This window comes from Semicossyphus pulcher, unplaced genomic scaffold, assembly GCF_022749685.1.
Source record: "Semicossyphus pulcher isolate SPU_LCO1_2020_fin unplaced genomic scaffold, fSemPul1.0.p SCAF_12, whole genome shotgun sequence".
Lineage (NCBI taxonomy): Eukaryota > Metazoa > Chordata > Actinopteri > Labriformes > Labridae > Semicossyphus > Semicossyphus pulcher.
Genome location: NW_027211626.1, coordinates 10,569,918 through 10,584,123, shown reverse-complemented (window position 1 = coordinate 10,584,123; position 14,206 = coordinate 10,569,918). Strand labels below are relative to the sequence as shown.

The window sequence follows — 14,206 nt, the reverse complement described above, 5'->3', positions numbered from 1 at the left end:
TTTTGATTCCCAGAGAGGAAATTTGGGTGTTGCCACAGCAGCATTTAGCAGTATGAAATGTGATATAAGGTATAAGATATAGTACAATTATAAGGTGCAACATAAAAGTGACAATAAAATACAGTATGGTATATTACAGTATGCATATGTATATAATGCAGTATATGGAATATTAAGTGAGTAAAATTACAGTAATATGGAATGATGGCTACTTCCTTAAAAACAACTTTACATTATTTAACATTGTCAACATAAGCAGCTTTCCCACTGGTCAAAACACCCGCTAACACCGGCTTTTTTGCTTAATGGGAAAGGTTACAATCGGCATTCAGACCCGGGTCAAATTACTCTGCAGTAGACCCGGGTAATTATCGTCTCTGCTCCGACCGGCATTGATGGGAACACAAAACCTGTGTCGACACGCTAATCTCCGCCCCCTTTCCGGCGCGATGCTATGCTCTGTCAGTAACTTCTGTGACTCCTTGTCATCTCAGCTACAAATTCTGCCCGTCTCCGTCCTAACAGCGCTCGAACATCGTTTCAAATTTGTCGGCGCCGAGTTTGATAAACAGGCTGAATAAGTAATAGATACAATAAAGACCAAACCACCGTAACATCTGCACTGTTTACTAACCCTGTCTCTGGCGCGTTTGTGACGTCAGACGGTGATGCGGCAGAAAAGAGACCGACAGGATTATACTCCACTGGCAATGGGAAAAGGACAATCGGCATCTATAAGCGGGTCTTCTCGGGTCTAAAAAACACGCGTCAACCCGCTGACAGTGCTGAGAGTATTTCAAACTATGTAGTAAGAGAGCAATCTGGTGGACTACCTAGGTGATGACTGTTTCTTAACCACCCAGAGTATTTTTGTTTTCTGCATTATGTGTTCTGTAAAAAAGGTTTTTATATCACAGCTGATAAGAAAACATGTTTGCCAATACTGATATATCTGTGATAGGCCTACATCAGCCAACAGGTATATCAGTCAGGCGCTGATACTTTGTGTAAGTCCTGTAAGTCTGTTTTCACTGCATTTTCTGAAAGTGAAATAAGGTCTTGACAACTTGTTTTTGTATCTTTGCAATGCAGCTCATCTTAAACCAACCCAGTCAGTGCCTCAGTGCTCCATCTATGAATCAGAAACACTCTGTGCTCGCTGTTGGCAGTGTTCTTTTATTGGCCTTTGCTCAGTTGCCACCTCATTTTGTGTTTCAGAACATTTTCATTTTACAGTGACCACCTGCATTACTCCCTCATACAGCATGAGTTACACGATCTGGCTGCTGTAACACACCCATCAAATTCAAAACCATAACTCTGATTCAAAACCATTACTTTGATTCACTCACTAAAGTTTCCTTTGTGAATTTATAGTGATGCATTTTGGCAATCAGCAGGTTTCAAAAACTGTTGTAGAGCTTAATAAGACATATGGATTAGAAAAATCCTTCCCCAGCATATTTATCTAATCAGGTGTTTTTATTTATTTATGTCAGAGAATATGCACTTTATAAAAGAGTCCAAGGAGCTTTTAGTTTGTCAACATGCAACTCATCTCCTGCTTTTACAATCAGCACTTTTAAATGTCAGCTGAATTGCTCAGGAGTTAAGAGAAGTTTTGAAAAACACATCCTTGCACAGTGCACAACTTTTTGGTTTGGGTTGAAAAACCAACCCACTCGCTGTCTAATCCTGCCCGCATTGATCAGACCCCCTCCTCATGCGCGCTGAAGCTTCCAAGCCCAGCGGGCCGCCGTAGCCTAGCTGCTGAACTAGCCTGTGCCTTTTCATTTATGGTGGAGAAGCAAACGATGCGAGAGTCTGAGCCCAGAGAAGAAGGAAGTCGTTTCAGATGACTTATCAACCGAGCTGCTGCTTCCACACGGGGCTGTTGTCTCAACAAGAGGAGTCCATTAATGTCAGACGCTTGCTTGTTCTGCTCCAGAGTATCTGCTGGCTGTCCATTTTAAAATGCTGGGAACATGATGTTCACAGATCAGTGGTATAACCGACTGCAATAGGAAGACAATGTTGCCATGAGACACATTATAGCTGAACTTTATTCCAGAATTACATGATTACATGTCATAATAATAACCTACTTAAAGCACTTAATGAAGGTTTTTAATTCACAGTCTTCAGAACATTTCATTCCTCCTTGTTGTTTTTCTATGTCAGGTTATATCAGGATACCTACACTTTATTTTCTGCACTGTGATAGTGTGAAGTTCTGGCAACGCTTTCCAAAAATATTAATGTTTAGCAAAATACTTATTATTGGACAGATAATCATAAAGTAATTAGGGACTTTACTGACTGCTCAATATGATTTACAGCTTTACTTGAGGGTGCACCAAAAGAGTAACTTATTATAAAGTAACTTGTTGTTCACACATCAGGGAGAAAGTTTCTCTGATTCACAGATCCTAAAGTTATAATGATAACCTAATGATTTATTAATATACTGTCTCCCATTCCGTTCTTCAGTAACTCATCATTATCTCAAATCAGTGATACATTATTTATCCGATTTTTCCTCACTTTTTTTTTCTCAGTAACTATTCACATTACTGTGTACGTGAAGTTTTGTCGTTACTCTATAATTAATGGTTGCGGTGACCCGCTATGCATGGCAGAGCCAACAGATCCGACTTCAAACAGCCCAGCTTCAGCACAACATCTGGTCCACGAGGAAATGTTGCCTTTGTTAATGAAGTGATATTAATTGATGTGGCAGACAAAAGCCTCTGTGCATTATGTGTCTCACTGAGGTGGTATTGAAGTATATGAGGATATATTTTCCTGCAGGGTTTTGCTGCTGCAGAGAGAGTCGCAGGGCCGTAAACAACAGAACAGAAAAAGGAGATTCTTTCTTTTTTTTAATGGTATTAAATGATGCTGTTTAATGTTGGGATTTTATCAACTGAATTTCATATTTTATTCCACGGCCGCCCCATGGGGTCGGAATTTGCTTGCTAAGGTGTGTTTTTTTCTTCTTCTTTGAAATGCATCCGCTGCCACATGGTCGACACTTCTGTGGCGTTATTATCTCCTGTCAGCAGGTGTTCTCACCTTTCTCCTCCCATTTAATTTGTCTTACTTGTGACATTTAAAGTCACAAGTTATCACTTAATTGGACGTCATTAAAATGATTTAATGCACATTAAACATGCACCTTTCAAATCTTCATAATTAAAACTGCCATTATCAACTTTAATTAATTTACCAACCGATCACATGACTGCTTTAATGTGAACTTTAAAAAAAATGAGCCAACAGAGAATTAACACTTTAATTCTGTTGTTCCTCTCAGCTCAATGTTGAATTTTGCTAACTTTTAACTTCATGTATATTTTTTTCAACTGTAGCTTTATTGTTTTGATTTACTCTTAAGGCTCTCCAGATGTAGCAGCAACAAAGCTCTAGATGTCTGCTCAGCACCAAACTGAGTTAGAAGACAGAGCTGCAAGAAGGAGCTAATTTAATCAAATATAAGTTGTTTAGTGTTTCCTGATTGCGAACTTGCTTGTCTTATCATATATACACTGTAAGATGTTTTGATACCATTGTATCCTTCCCGATATCGATTCCGATACCAAGACTTGAGTATTGGCCAATACAGAATTCCCCTTCAACACAAGCGCTGTTGTGCTCTGAACTCTTACTGTACATAAGCCGGATGATTGTGCAATATTTCAGCTCTGCAATATGTTGATATAAACACTGCACCAGTGTTCATTTGTAAATAACTCTTACGTACATAACTTTTTTTGCATTGTGCTCTTATTTGCATTTAACTTTATTTTGCATTTAACTTTATTTTGGCAACTTTATTTAATTCTGGCATTCATATTTAAATCACCATAGAGCCACATCTGAATTATATTTAATTATATTTAATTCTGGCATTCATATTTAAATCACCATAGAGCCACTTGTCAATTGTATTTAATTCTGGCATTTATATTTAAATCACCATAGATCCACTTCTCAATTATATTTAATTATATTTAATTTGGGCATTTATATTTAAATCACCATAGAGCCACTTCTCAATTATATTTTAATTATATTTAATTTGGGCATTTATATTTAAATCACCATAGAGCCACTATTTCTCTGTGTCAGATCAACTGTCACACCCGAAACTGAGAAACCAGAAACAAGCTGTGCTAGCGTTAGCTCAGCTTGTTACCATTAGCTCGTCAGCACTCCTGACGTCTTGTGTTAAAGTTAAAGAAACTGTTGGAGAAACTGTTGATTTTTAACTTCAAGCTGCTTTTGGGGCTTTAGTAGTTTTACTGATCTAGACTTTAAACAAAAAATAGCAGTATGAAATTTATCATATGGAAACAAAATTTTGCTAGCTTTGACGGCACTCTCTGCTAGCTAGCAGCACTGCTAGCAGCACAGCTAGCTAGCACTGTTCTTCTTTGCTGCTTTAAAGTAGTAGTTGCTGGTGGCAGCCATTATAAAGTATATTATTGCTGAGAAACAAGACACATTTTGCTAGGCTAATAAATTCTATTAGATCAATGACTTGCGCACTCTCCAAGACGTCATACCACATTTTAGGCTGTATCACTTTCTCAACAACTATTTACACTTATACTAACAATATATCTGTGTTGTTGCACTGAAACAAGGGGGCTTGAATAACCAACTGTGTTACTCTGTGGGCTAGTGAGTTTCAAAATGTCAAACGGTTGGTTCACTGAGGTTAGAAAACAAACCTCTCTTCCAGACACTGTGTACCCATTAATCTAGATGATCCACAAACTCTGACAGTGAGGTTAAAAGCACTGGTCTTGTTTTCTTAAAAAAAACAAACTAACAAACCTCGGCATGTTAAAGTTGAAATCAAAATGCTCGGGGCTATATTTTGTTGCAGCCTCCATCACGCTGCTTAACCTTAGTGTGAAAGAGCCGTTGTGCTATAAATACACAAACACTTCAGCAATTCTGCTTTTTCATTCTTGCAGATTCTTTTCAAGCAGCCGTGTTGTCGATATCAAATGTGTAATCAAAGTCTCTTTTATGTTTTGAAGATGTTTCTGTGTGGAGATTAACGAAAGCCTTGTACTTGAAAAGACAAGAAGCTGTTGAATTTCTTAAAGCAATTTTCAAGGCTTTAATTAAATAGAGTAAGTCAATAAATAAAGCCAAATCCACAGTATGTGCATGGCTCGATACAGTTGAAAAGATGGACCAGCCTGTTAAATGTTTAAGTGCAGAGGATCAGAAACTCTACCCAGAATAAAACATGTTTAGTTCATATGTTATGAGATACTTATTCCTGTTGGTTTAAGTCGAGCTGCAGCCAGCCCCATCATGCATTGGTTAAAAAGTCAGGTAAACACCTCCGACATGTGACAGGTGTGATATATTTGTTTTTATTATTAATATTCCAGTCAGTCACTCTTGTAACAATTGCTCTCATGGAATCATCCATCTGTTTAATTGCAGTGGCTAAATGTGATGACAGTTTTATTGATGAGGCAACTTAATTCCAACAGCTGATAAGGCCGGATCAACGGGTTGCTGAGAGTGGGAATGAATGGTAATGTGTCGCTGCTTTCATTTGTCTCAGGTGTTCAGACCCCCTCCTCCTCCTCCTCCTCTCCTGCTTTCGTGATACCGCTCCTCTTCATACAACACCTTCATTTCTCAACAGTAATCTCCTCACCCTAAGCCCTTTTAGTCACCATTAAGCCTCCATTCATTCTTACATAATGATCAAATTCATCCCAGTCCATTTACCTCCAAGGTTTAAGATTTACAAAGGATTAGAGGTTGAAAAATCAATTTGCTTGCTCTTGGATGTCAAGTAATCCAGTTTGGAGATATATTGGTGCCGCCGCAGCGTAATGGGCTGTGCACTACATGGTGGGAGGCCTTAAATGTGACACCTCTGTTGAAATTCAAAGGGAGATATATGCTAATAAATATGGCATGATTATCTAAACTCACAGGGTAAGTGATGACATTACCTGGAGTTCTGTGAAATCAAAAAAAGAAGAGCCTTTGTCCTGTGATTTCAATTAGTGACTTTAAGGCTAATGTGCACGCTTACACTTCAAACACCTGCAGAAAAACCTACAAAGTGAATATTTTATCACCGAATTAATGTGATATCTGCATCCAGGCAGTTTCACTTTTCAATTTTTGAACATCTCCCTGAATATGGGAAACTTTTCCAGCCCGCAATAAGCAAAATTATATCCGCCTGTGAACCTGGATCCTCCCCAAGTGAATGCATAAAGTTAATTGGCGTACAGATTGGGGCATATTTTTTGTCCTAATTTTCCGACTGCTGCGGGTTGTTTTATTGTGTATGACAGCGTCCACGAGGGTAAGACTTTCAAAGGTATAAAGGCTGTTTTATTGGAGGACCATAAATCTCTGCAGCCCAGCTTGGACACCATAGTTATAACAAGCTACTTGGATTATCTCTGAACTGGCGCTCATATAAAAGATTTCATACATTCAGCACAAAGTAAAAGCAGAGTCGGAGTTTTCCTGCTCAGCTTCTTCACACAGGGGGAAAATAATTAGGATATAAAGCAAAACTGATAAGTTTGAATTTATTGCATTTTTAACAAAAAACATGGTTTTATTATGCGCTACATGATTTAATATTCACGCTTTATAATTTACTATATATATAATTATATGTTGCAGTCAAACCTGTTAAAACAAATGACCTTCATGACAAATGTGCACAATATTTAAGACTTTTAAAGAACAAAAAACACTGGATACTTAATGTTCGAGCCCATCAGTTAGTGGAGCCTATCCCAGCTGCCATTGGACGAGAGGCGGGCTACACCCAGGACTGATCGCCAGCCAATCACAGGGCTGACACAAAGGCTAAGTTCAGACTGCAGGCAAATGTGGCCCAAATCTCTGGTCTGTTTTTTTTTTCATGACAGTGTGAACAGCACAAATCACGTGGAATCTGATCTTTACAAATCTGATTCGGGCAATTTTCATATGTGGTCCTGAATCATATACAGGTCTGAACTGTCATATAAGAATTCGTGTGACTTTTACGTCACTCTCGATGGACATTTGTCACAATTCTGCGCTGGCGGGAGTCAAACTGTAAATATAAACACGGAAACATGGAAATGTTAAGTGCTGCTCATGGTGGATTCATGTTGGGTCTCTCTCTAATTAATATAACAAAGAGTACACTGTAGACTTGCTGTCTTGAGATAACTTTGATTATAATTTGGCGCTCTACAAATCAAATTTGACTGATTGATTGAAGGAATCTTGGCTCAGACTCCACGTCCACACACACACACCTCCATACTGAAGTAGCAGCCATTGCTGCACAAGAAGCCATAATTAGAAATGTGGCTCTCTTTCTCCTCGTCCGCGTCGTCATCTGCTGTCGAATTCGCTGGCTTCCACGGCACCTCAATTCATACATGAAACCGTAAACACTGACTTCCATGGCACCCATGTCTCTTTACGTACGACAGCGTGCTGCGCTGGTCTTTGTTATTGTTCTTTTGCGCATGCGGGTCAGTTCAGGACCGTGACCTGTTCACACTACCATCTGATATTGGCCACATTTTAAAAATAATGTGAACAGCCAAAGAAAAAAATCTGATCTGAGCAATAAATCGGAATTGATCCCCAAGGCTTGCAGTGTGAACGTAGCCATAGAAACAGACAATCTTATTAAGCAAACACTCACACCTAGGGACAATTTAGAGTCACTAATAAACCTAACAAGCTTGTCTTTGGACTGTGGGAGGAAGCCGGAGAACACAAAAGGGAACCCACGCTTGCACAGGGAGAACATGCAAACTCCACACAGAAAGGCCCACTTTGTCTGAACCGGGACTCGAACCAGGACAGTCTAGCTGTGAGGCGACACTATGAGGCTAACCACTATGTAAAAAATGTGTTCATAGAAAAAGTCTTTGTTTAGATTCCCATTACTGTTTGACTGTGTTTTATATCCATCCATCCGTTATCTATACCACTTATCCTGTTCAGGGTCGGCCCACTTTGTCTGAACTGGGACTCAAACCAGGAACCCTCTAGCTGTGAGGCGACAGCACTGACCACTGCACCACCATGCCTTAAGAAATGTATTAATAAAAAATAGATAAAGACATTTGTAGATGTTGCCTTGAGCGGGATCGGGTTTTTGTAGATCAAACAATTAATCAATTAAATATAATCATTAATTGCAGCTCTAGTTAAAATACTGTACATCATAAATAGTTCAAACCTAAATTATAACAGGAGTTTCTGTATGTACAAGCAAAAAGTGATCTAGAATTTATTTGCTTTGCTGATTCGGTTCATTGATACCAGACAAAACATCGTCACTTAAAGTGTGTTGCTTTTATCAAGGATGGAATATTTTTGTTCATGAATCAGACTGACTGTTGTTGGTGTTTGGTAAAGTGTATCTGCACACACTAATGGACTGATTAAGCTTCGAGGAACCTTGGATCCTTTTTTTGTTTTTGAAGTTGTTTTTACAGCCGAGCACTGATGTCGACCGTCCATGAGAAACCTTCAAGCACCTCGTGTGTGCGCAGCGTGTCGGCCACAGTTTTGTTTCACTGCAGCAATTACAGCTTAAAGAGGGAGCCGGCTTTTATCCAGCAGACGCGAGGAGGTCTGACTTGTTTGGATTTTTAGTGAAAGGCTGTTGAGGATTTCTGCAAACTGTGCGAGCGAGGTTTTTTAAAGTTCAGGTTTCTTGTTTACATGATGGAGCTCTTACTTGTTAGAGAAAATGTTTCCCCAAACACTCATAACACTTGATAATTAGAAGATAGCCGAACAAGATGCTCGGAGAGGATTCCCGGGAGGGCTTTAAGATGTGCAGATTTTTACGATTGCGGCGTGCAGGCCGGGCTTTTCTCCTGCAATCAGTTTGTGGAAAGGGTGAAGGGCACGACGTTAACAACAGTGTTTGTTTATAGGAATGATGAAGTTTCAAAAATGGCATCAATCTTTGTGGGAAGAAGCTTCTGTTGGAGGAAACTTTCAGATACATACCTGACATGCTTACACACACACACAGGCTTTGATTTAGCTTGTGATATTGGCTGAGGCTCTTCAAATGAAACATCAACAGTGAGCAGTTTATTGATATCCGCCGTAATTTACAAGACATCTTGAAATCTGCAGCTTTTATGTGCATTAAGTAAAAGGCCTGCGTATTGTAAACACACACGACCACGCCGCTGTTTTACGACCCTCTTCAAAAAAGATGTCCATGATATTTACGACGTCTGTCTCTCTGCGCCTGATGTGAATTTTAGTGCCGGCTTATTTATTCATTTAGTCATAGCTTACCAGAGGTAGCATTCAGCTGGAAGTCCGCAGGGTGTTAAAAACTAGTCTAGCATGCATATGTGATCAGCTTATCCTCGGAGACTGTGTACAAGGTTTATGGCATTACGGAAAACAGGGCACGACTAACGGTTTCTTATAAAGGTGCAGCTGTCGGCCCTTTTGTTTTACTGTGTGACACTTTATAAGAGCTGTTCCCAAAACTGATGATACACGGCTTCACAGCTAGTAATCTGTTTGATCTGTTTTGTAGGTGATCCTCATGCTGACAAAATTCTACGACTTCAACTCCGGCAGAGTAACAGAGAGTTCTTTATGGAGGTAAGATCCTCCGTCTGATACTACCGTCTATGTATAGCACAATAAATAGATATGTAATGCATAATAGATGGCATTTGTAATAGAATGGCTTAACTCCAGTGTTCTGTTTGGGGTCCAGGGGAACTCTAACAGCATCAACAGCACGAAAACACTTACTCAACACTGTTTATCTGCGTTCTGATTTTACTGTTTTTGTTATATCTGCACACGATTTCAACCTTATCTGCCTCATAAATGACACGCTACTGCTGCTGTAAAAAAAGAACGCTTTCTCTGTGTGCTCTGTATCTGTTGTTGGTGTTTATAGCTCTTTTAAAGCAGCACTACCTCCTACAAAATTCAATATAAGTCCATGTGGATTTCTGGTGTTGAGGTTTTATGAAAACGTCATAAAAATTCTCTTTAGAATCAGAATCAGGGTTTATCGCCAAGTAAGTTGTTTTGGTGCAGAACAATGAACACAGTAAAAGCTATTAAACAGTAGTACTGCTACTGTCATGGAACTTAAAGGTCTAATCTCGAAGTGCGTTCTCTTTGGCGGCACCTTTGGCGATAAACGGTAATTATAGGAGCACGCTTCCCAATTTAACCAGACGTCCACGGTTGGTTCCCTTTGTTACGGTTGTAACTCTTGAAATTCCTCGCTGACCGTCGCTTTCCTTTTTAGACTGTTTGCCTTCATCTGAGCGTCGAGTTTGTTTCTTTTTCTTTGGATTTTCACTTATTTTTGAAGTTGTATCTGTAGTCATCCATCTTTTCTTTGTTCAGCCATAGTAGATTACTGTTTCCTCGCAACACTTGCAGAGACCGGAAAAGCAGCCGCTTAGCTCCGCTTCCCTCTCTGGCAGACCAACCACTGCTGGGTGATGGAAAACGCGTCACTAACTAAGCGCCACTTGTGATTTGTTCCGCGAATGTCGCCACAGACACCCTGTGTCTGTAACAATACTATGTACTGCAAATGCAAAGGCTTTCATCAGGGGGCCATAGGCTCAATAGTGAGTTAACAGACATTTATTTACATGAAAATCTTCGAGATTAAACCTTTGAATAGAATAAGATGAAAATAGGCAATAAGAAAAAATAAAAAAACAATACGTATAATCTAAAATATGTACAACAGGTGTATGTAGGTATAGTATAAGTAGTATAAGTTAAACCTCTCTGCTCTCTAACCAAATGTAGATAATTTAACAACAGAGTGTAGAATAACATTTGTTGACAGGCCTTTTTGGAAAGGAATGTATATTTCTTTTGGTCATTCTCTTTTTTTGTGCTCTTCATTAAAGCCTCCATATTCAATATTTTTGTTTCCAATAAATATGTCTGAAAAAACTGTATTAAAACAAAGTGCAAATGCAAAAGGGGTCTCTCGTAGTCTGGAACCTTAGAGAGTTGAACTCATTTTTGCAGAGCTCATTGCTCTTCAAACCCAAAGTGCAACACCTGTTTAGCACCAAACAGCAGACAGACACAGTTAGACACAGTAAGTGGAGAACATAGTGGAGCATTTAGCTGCTAAAGACCCAGATATTTCCCTCAGGACAAAAACAGAGCGAAAAGAGAGTGAAAATTGGACTTCCACCGGATGCCTCCAAATGAATGATGTTGCTGTGCCTGCTGCATGTGTAAATGAGCTACTGTTTGCTAACAGGTTTGACTGATAGCTTAAAAGGGGAAGTTTGTTAGCAAACTTGTTTCCACTGCCCCCATGTGGCCATAAAATACGCACATTACCTGCATGTTTAATGTGCATAAAGTTTAAGGGCAAAGAGAAGGGTTCCACTTAAATATGTTGCAACATTTTGGATTTAAATAACAACATAACAAGACAGAAAAAACAGAATTAATGTGGGTGATTCAGCGATTATAATTATTATTATTACTCCTACAGCATTGAGCTCTTTGAGACTCCAAACAATAAGGAAGAAGAGCTGAAGCCATTACTGCACAGGGGTTAAATGATAAATAATGACATATTTTCCCGAGTGCTCTATAACACATGGAAATGAAACATGTAAAATATGCAAGAATGCACAAACACATGTTCTTTCTGAAATGTCGCCAAGCAACCGTGAACCTTTGGGTGATGATGAATGACATCCAAAATGAACTCATCAAAGCAGCGGCTCTATCGGAGGACAACCACTATTTCTGAGTATATCTCTGGTATTGAAAAGTTTCTTTTCAGCCACCGGGCAAATACGTCCTCCAAATCCTCTATTGTGTAAAAAAAAATCCCACAAAGATTAAAATGAATGTTTACCCCATAGCATCAATAATAATAATATGTCCTCGCCTTGAGAGCCACACAGAATACTCTTGTTATTTTTATAATTAAAAAAATCTCCATTCATCTAGCAAATTGCTTCATGACTTCTGCTGTTGCAATTTTCTGCTTGCCTGAAATGCTTAATGATACCACCAGCATCTTAACTAGTAGGTGTTGCTCTTTTCTCCTTTACTCTCCACCACAACCTTTTTAAACTTTGTCCTATAATTGAATTTTAGGTCAACTGATTACGGGACCACATACGAGAAGCTAAATGAGAAAGTCGGGTTAAAAACCATCCTGAGCTACTTGTACGTGAGTCCCAACAACAAAAGAAAGGTAAGCTTCCACATGCATGAAGAATCCTGCCTGTATTGTATAAATTATCACTGAGCAGCACACTTATTATCATTTTTACTCCATAGCAGCCCTGCTGGAGCTTGCACCATGCATGTATTCCACGCAGCGAGTAGCACGAATACTCTTAAGCCCTGCGGAATGGATGCTGTCAAGGTGGGCCGCTGATTCCCCCGTCTCTTTTCTTGTCTCGTCTCAGATCATGTTACTTACGGACCCGGAGGTGGAGAGCAGCCTGCTCATTAGCCTTGACGAGGGGGCGTCCTATCAGAAACACAGCTTAGCCTTTGATATTCTCAGCCTGCTTTTTCACCCCGAGCAGGAGGACTGGATCCTCGCTTACAGCCACGACCAAAAGGTAACCTCTCGCTGTCAGATGGCACGAAAAAAAGATGGAATAAAACCTGAAAACATGACAGAAAATTGAAGACATTTCTGCATGTGAGACAGGGCACTTTTTAGTGGCTACATGCTGCTTAACAGATTGTTGCTCTTTTGGATAATATTTCACAAGCCAGTTGGGTCAGCTCTTAATGAATACCTCTATAAAATGATACAAAGGATAGGTCGTTGTACAAATCCATTTTGATAATGGCGGCCAGCTAGCCAAGGCTGAAACAGAAGCAGCTGGTCACCTGCTCCCCCAAACAAGTCATAAGGTCTGGCTGCAGGCTTTTACTTTGAAAGGATGTGTCCCAGACAGCACAGGGGAAAGTTAACAAGGGAGACACGCCCAAGCAATTCACCAGCTCACACAGACACACGCACACACTCGCACAACTGCAGGCATAGACACACACCCACCATTACTCTGTGTGAGAACCCTGCTGTCTGCTTTGCTCAACGCCGCAGACATCAAACTCGGCCTCCCCGGCCTGCTGCTATTGGAAGACTTGATTTTCAGAGAGAAAAACAGTCAAGGTCTGAGAAGTGAGATAAATGGTGCAGGGAGGAAGATGAAAGCTTAGTTTAGGGCCATCGGAGGGTCAAAATAAAGATGCTCTGCAGAAATCTGGCTCCGGGTCACTCTGTACGTCTTTGTAAAGCTAAATTTCATCCCTCTGTCCGTGGCTTTATCACGGCTGAAATTAATCTCGGTTTCATTTTGCATTTATCGATTCTCCGTCATGTCTTTTAAAAGTTTAAAGCTCCTAGATAAGTCAAAATAATGCCGCTTATCCCTGTAAAGCTCCAAGCTTAAGATGCCTACTGCTCGATCATTATGGCGAGATGACAGGCCTTCTGAATGCTTGAACACGAGTCCAATTCTGCAGTAAAAATGAGTCTAATGGCTGTAGATTACAGTGACAGTTAAATGACTGTTTTTTAAAATGCCAATTAGGTAGAGTCGATGAAGGACCCACTTTGATTTGGAGATAGAGGCTGATTTGTGTGTCTCTCCTTCCTTCTTTTCCGAAGCTTCAGTATTAATTCACTTTTTTCTGTTGCTATATTTAAAACCTGGCTTCAGAGTATGACTGAGTTTTTACTGGAACTGACGGACTTTCTCATCACATATTCATTCCCACATAAAGTATGCGCTCAGTGGTGCAGTATTCAAAACAACATCACCATATTGACGCCACAAAGTCTACAACTGTGACAGCTGCTTGATAATACAGTTGGACATAAATCAGGGAATAATTCTCCCCGATATTCCGTCTTGGAAACATATTTCTTCTACTGTAACTCATTTGCTTAATGCATTCCTCTCATTTTTCAGCTCTATGTCTCTGTCGAATTTGGGAGAAGATGGCAGCTTGTGCATGACAGCGTTGTCCCCAACAGATTCTACTGGTGAGTTCAACTATCAGTCGTTTGCAGGAGAGAGAAAATACTGCAATGTTGCAGCATATCTTGACATGCTCAAAAAAACATGGTGAATAATAGACCGCTACAGAACAATTCTACATTAATAAATTA

At 39.8% G+C, this 14,206-nt stretch overlaps 1 protein-coding gene across 1 annotated transcript in view; it reads left to right on the top strand.

The window, feature by feature from the left end:
- LOC138588176 (VPS10 domain-containing receptor SorCS1-like) overlaps window positions 1-14,206 on the top strand; it is a 63,866-nt gene that overhangs the window by 12,538 nt on the left and 37,122 nt on the right. Inside the window, exons 2-5 of the mRNA XM_069658084.1 lie at window positions 9,587-9,654; window positions 12,166-12,265; window positions 12,483-12,641; window positions 14,007-14,080. Of these exons, the coding sequence (XP_069514185.1) occupies window positions 9,587-9,654; window positions 12,166-12,265; window positions 12,483-12,641; window positions 14,007-14,080 (401 nt within the window). The remainder of the gene's footprint in view (window positions 1-9,586; window positions 9,655-12,165; window positions 12,266-12,482; window positions 12,642-14,006; window positions 14,081-14,206) is intronic.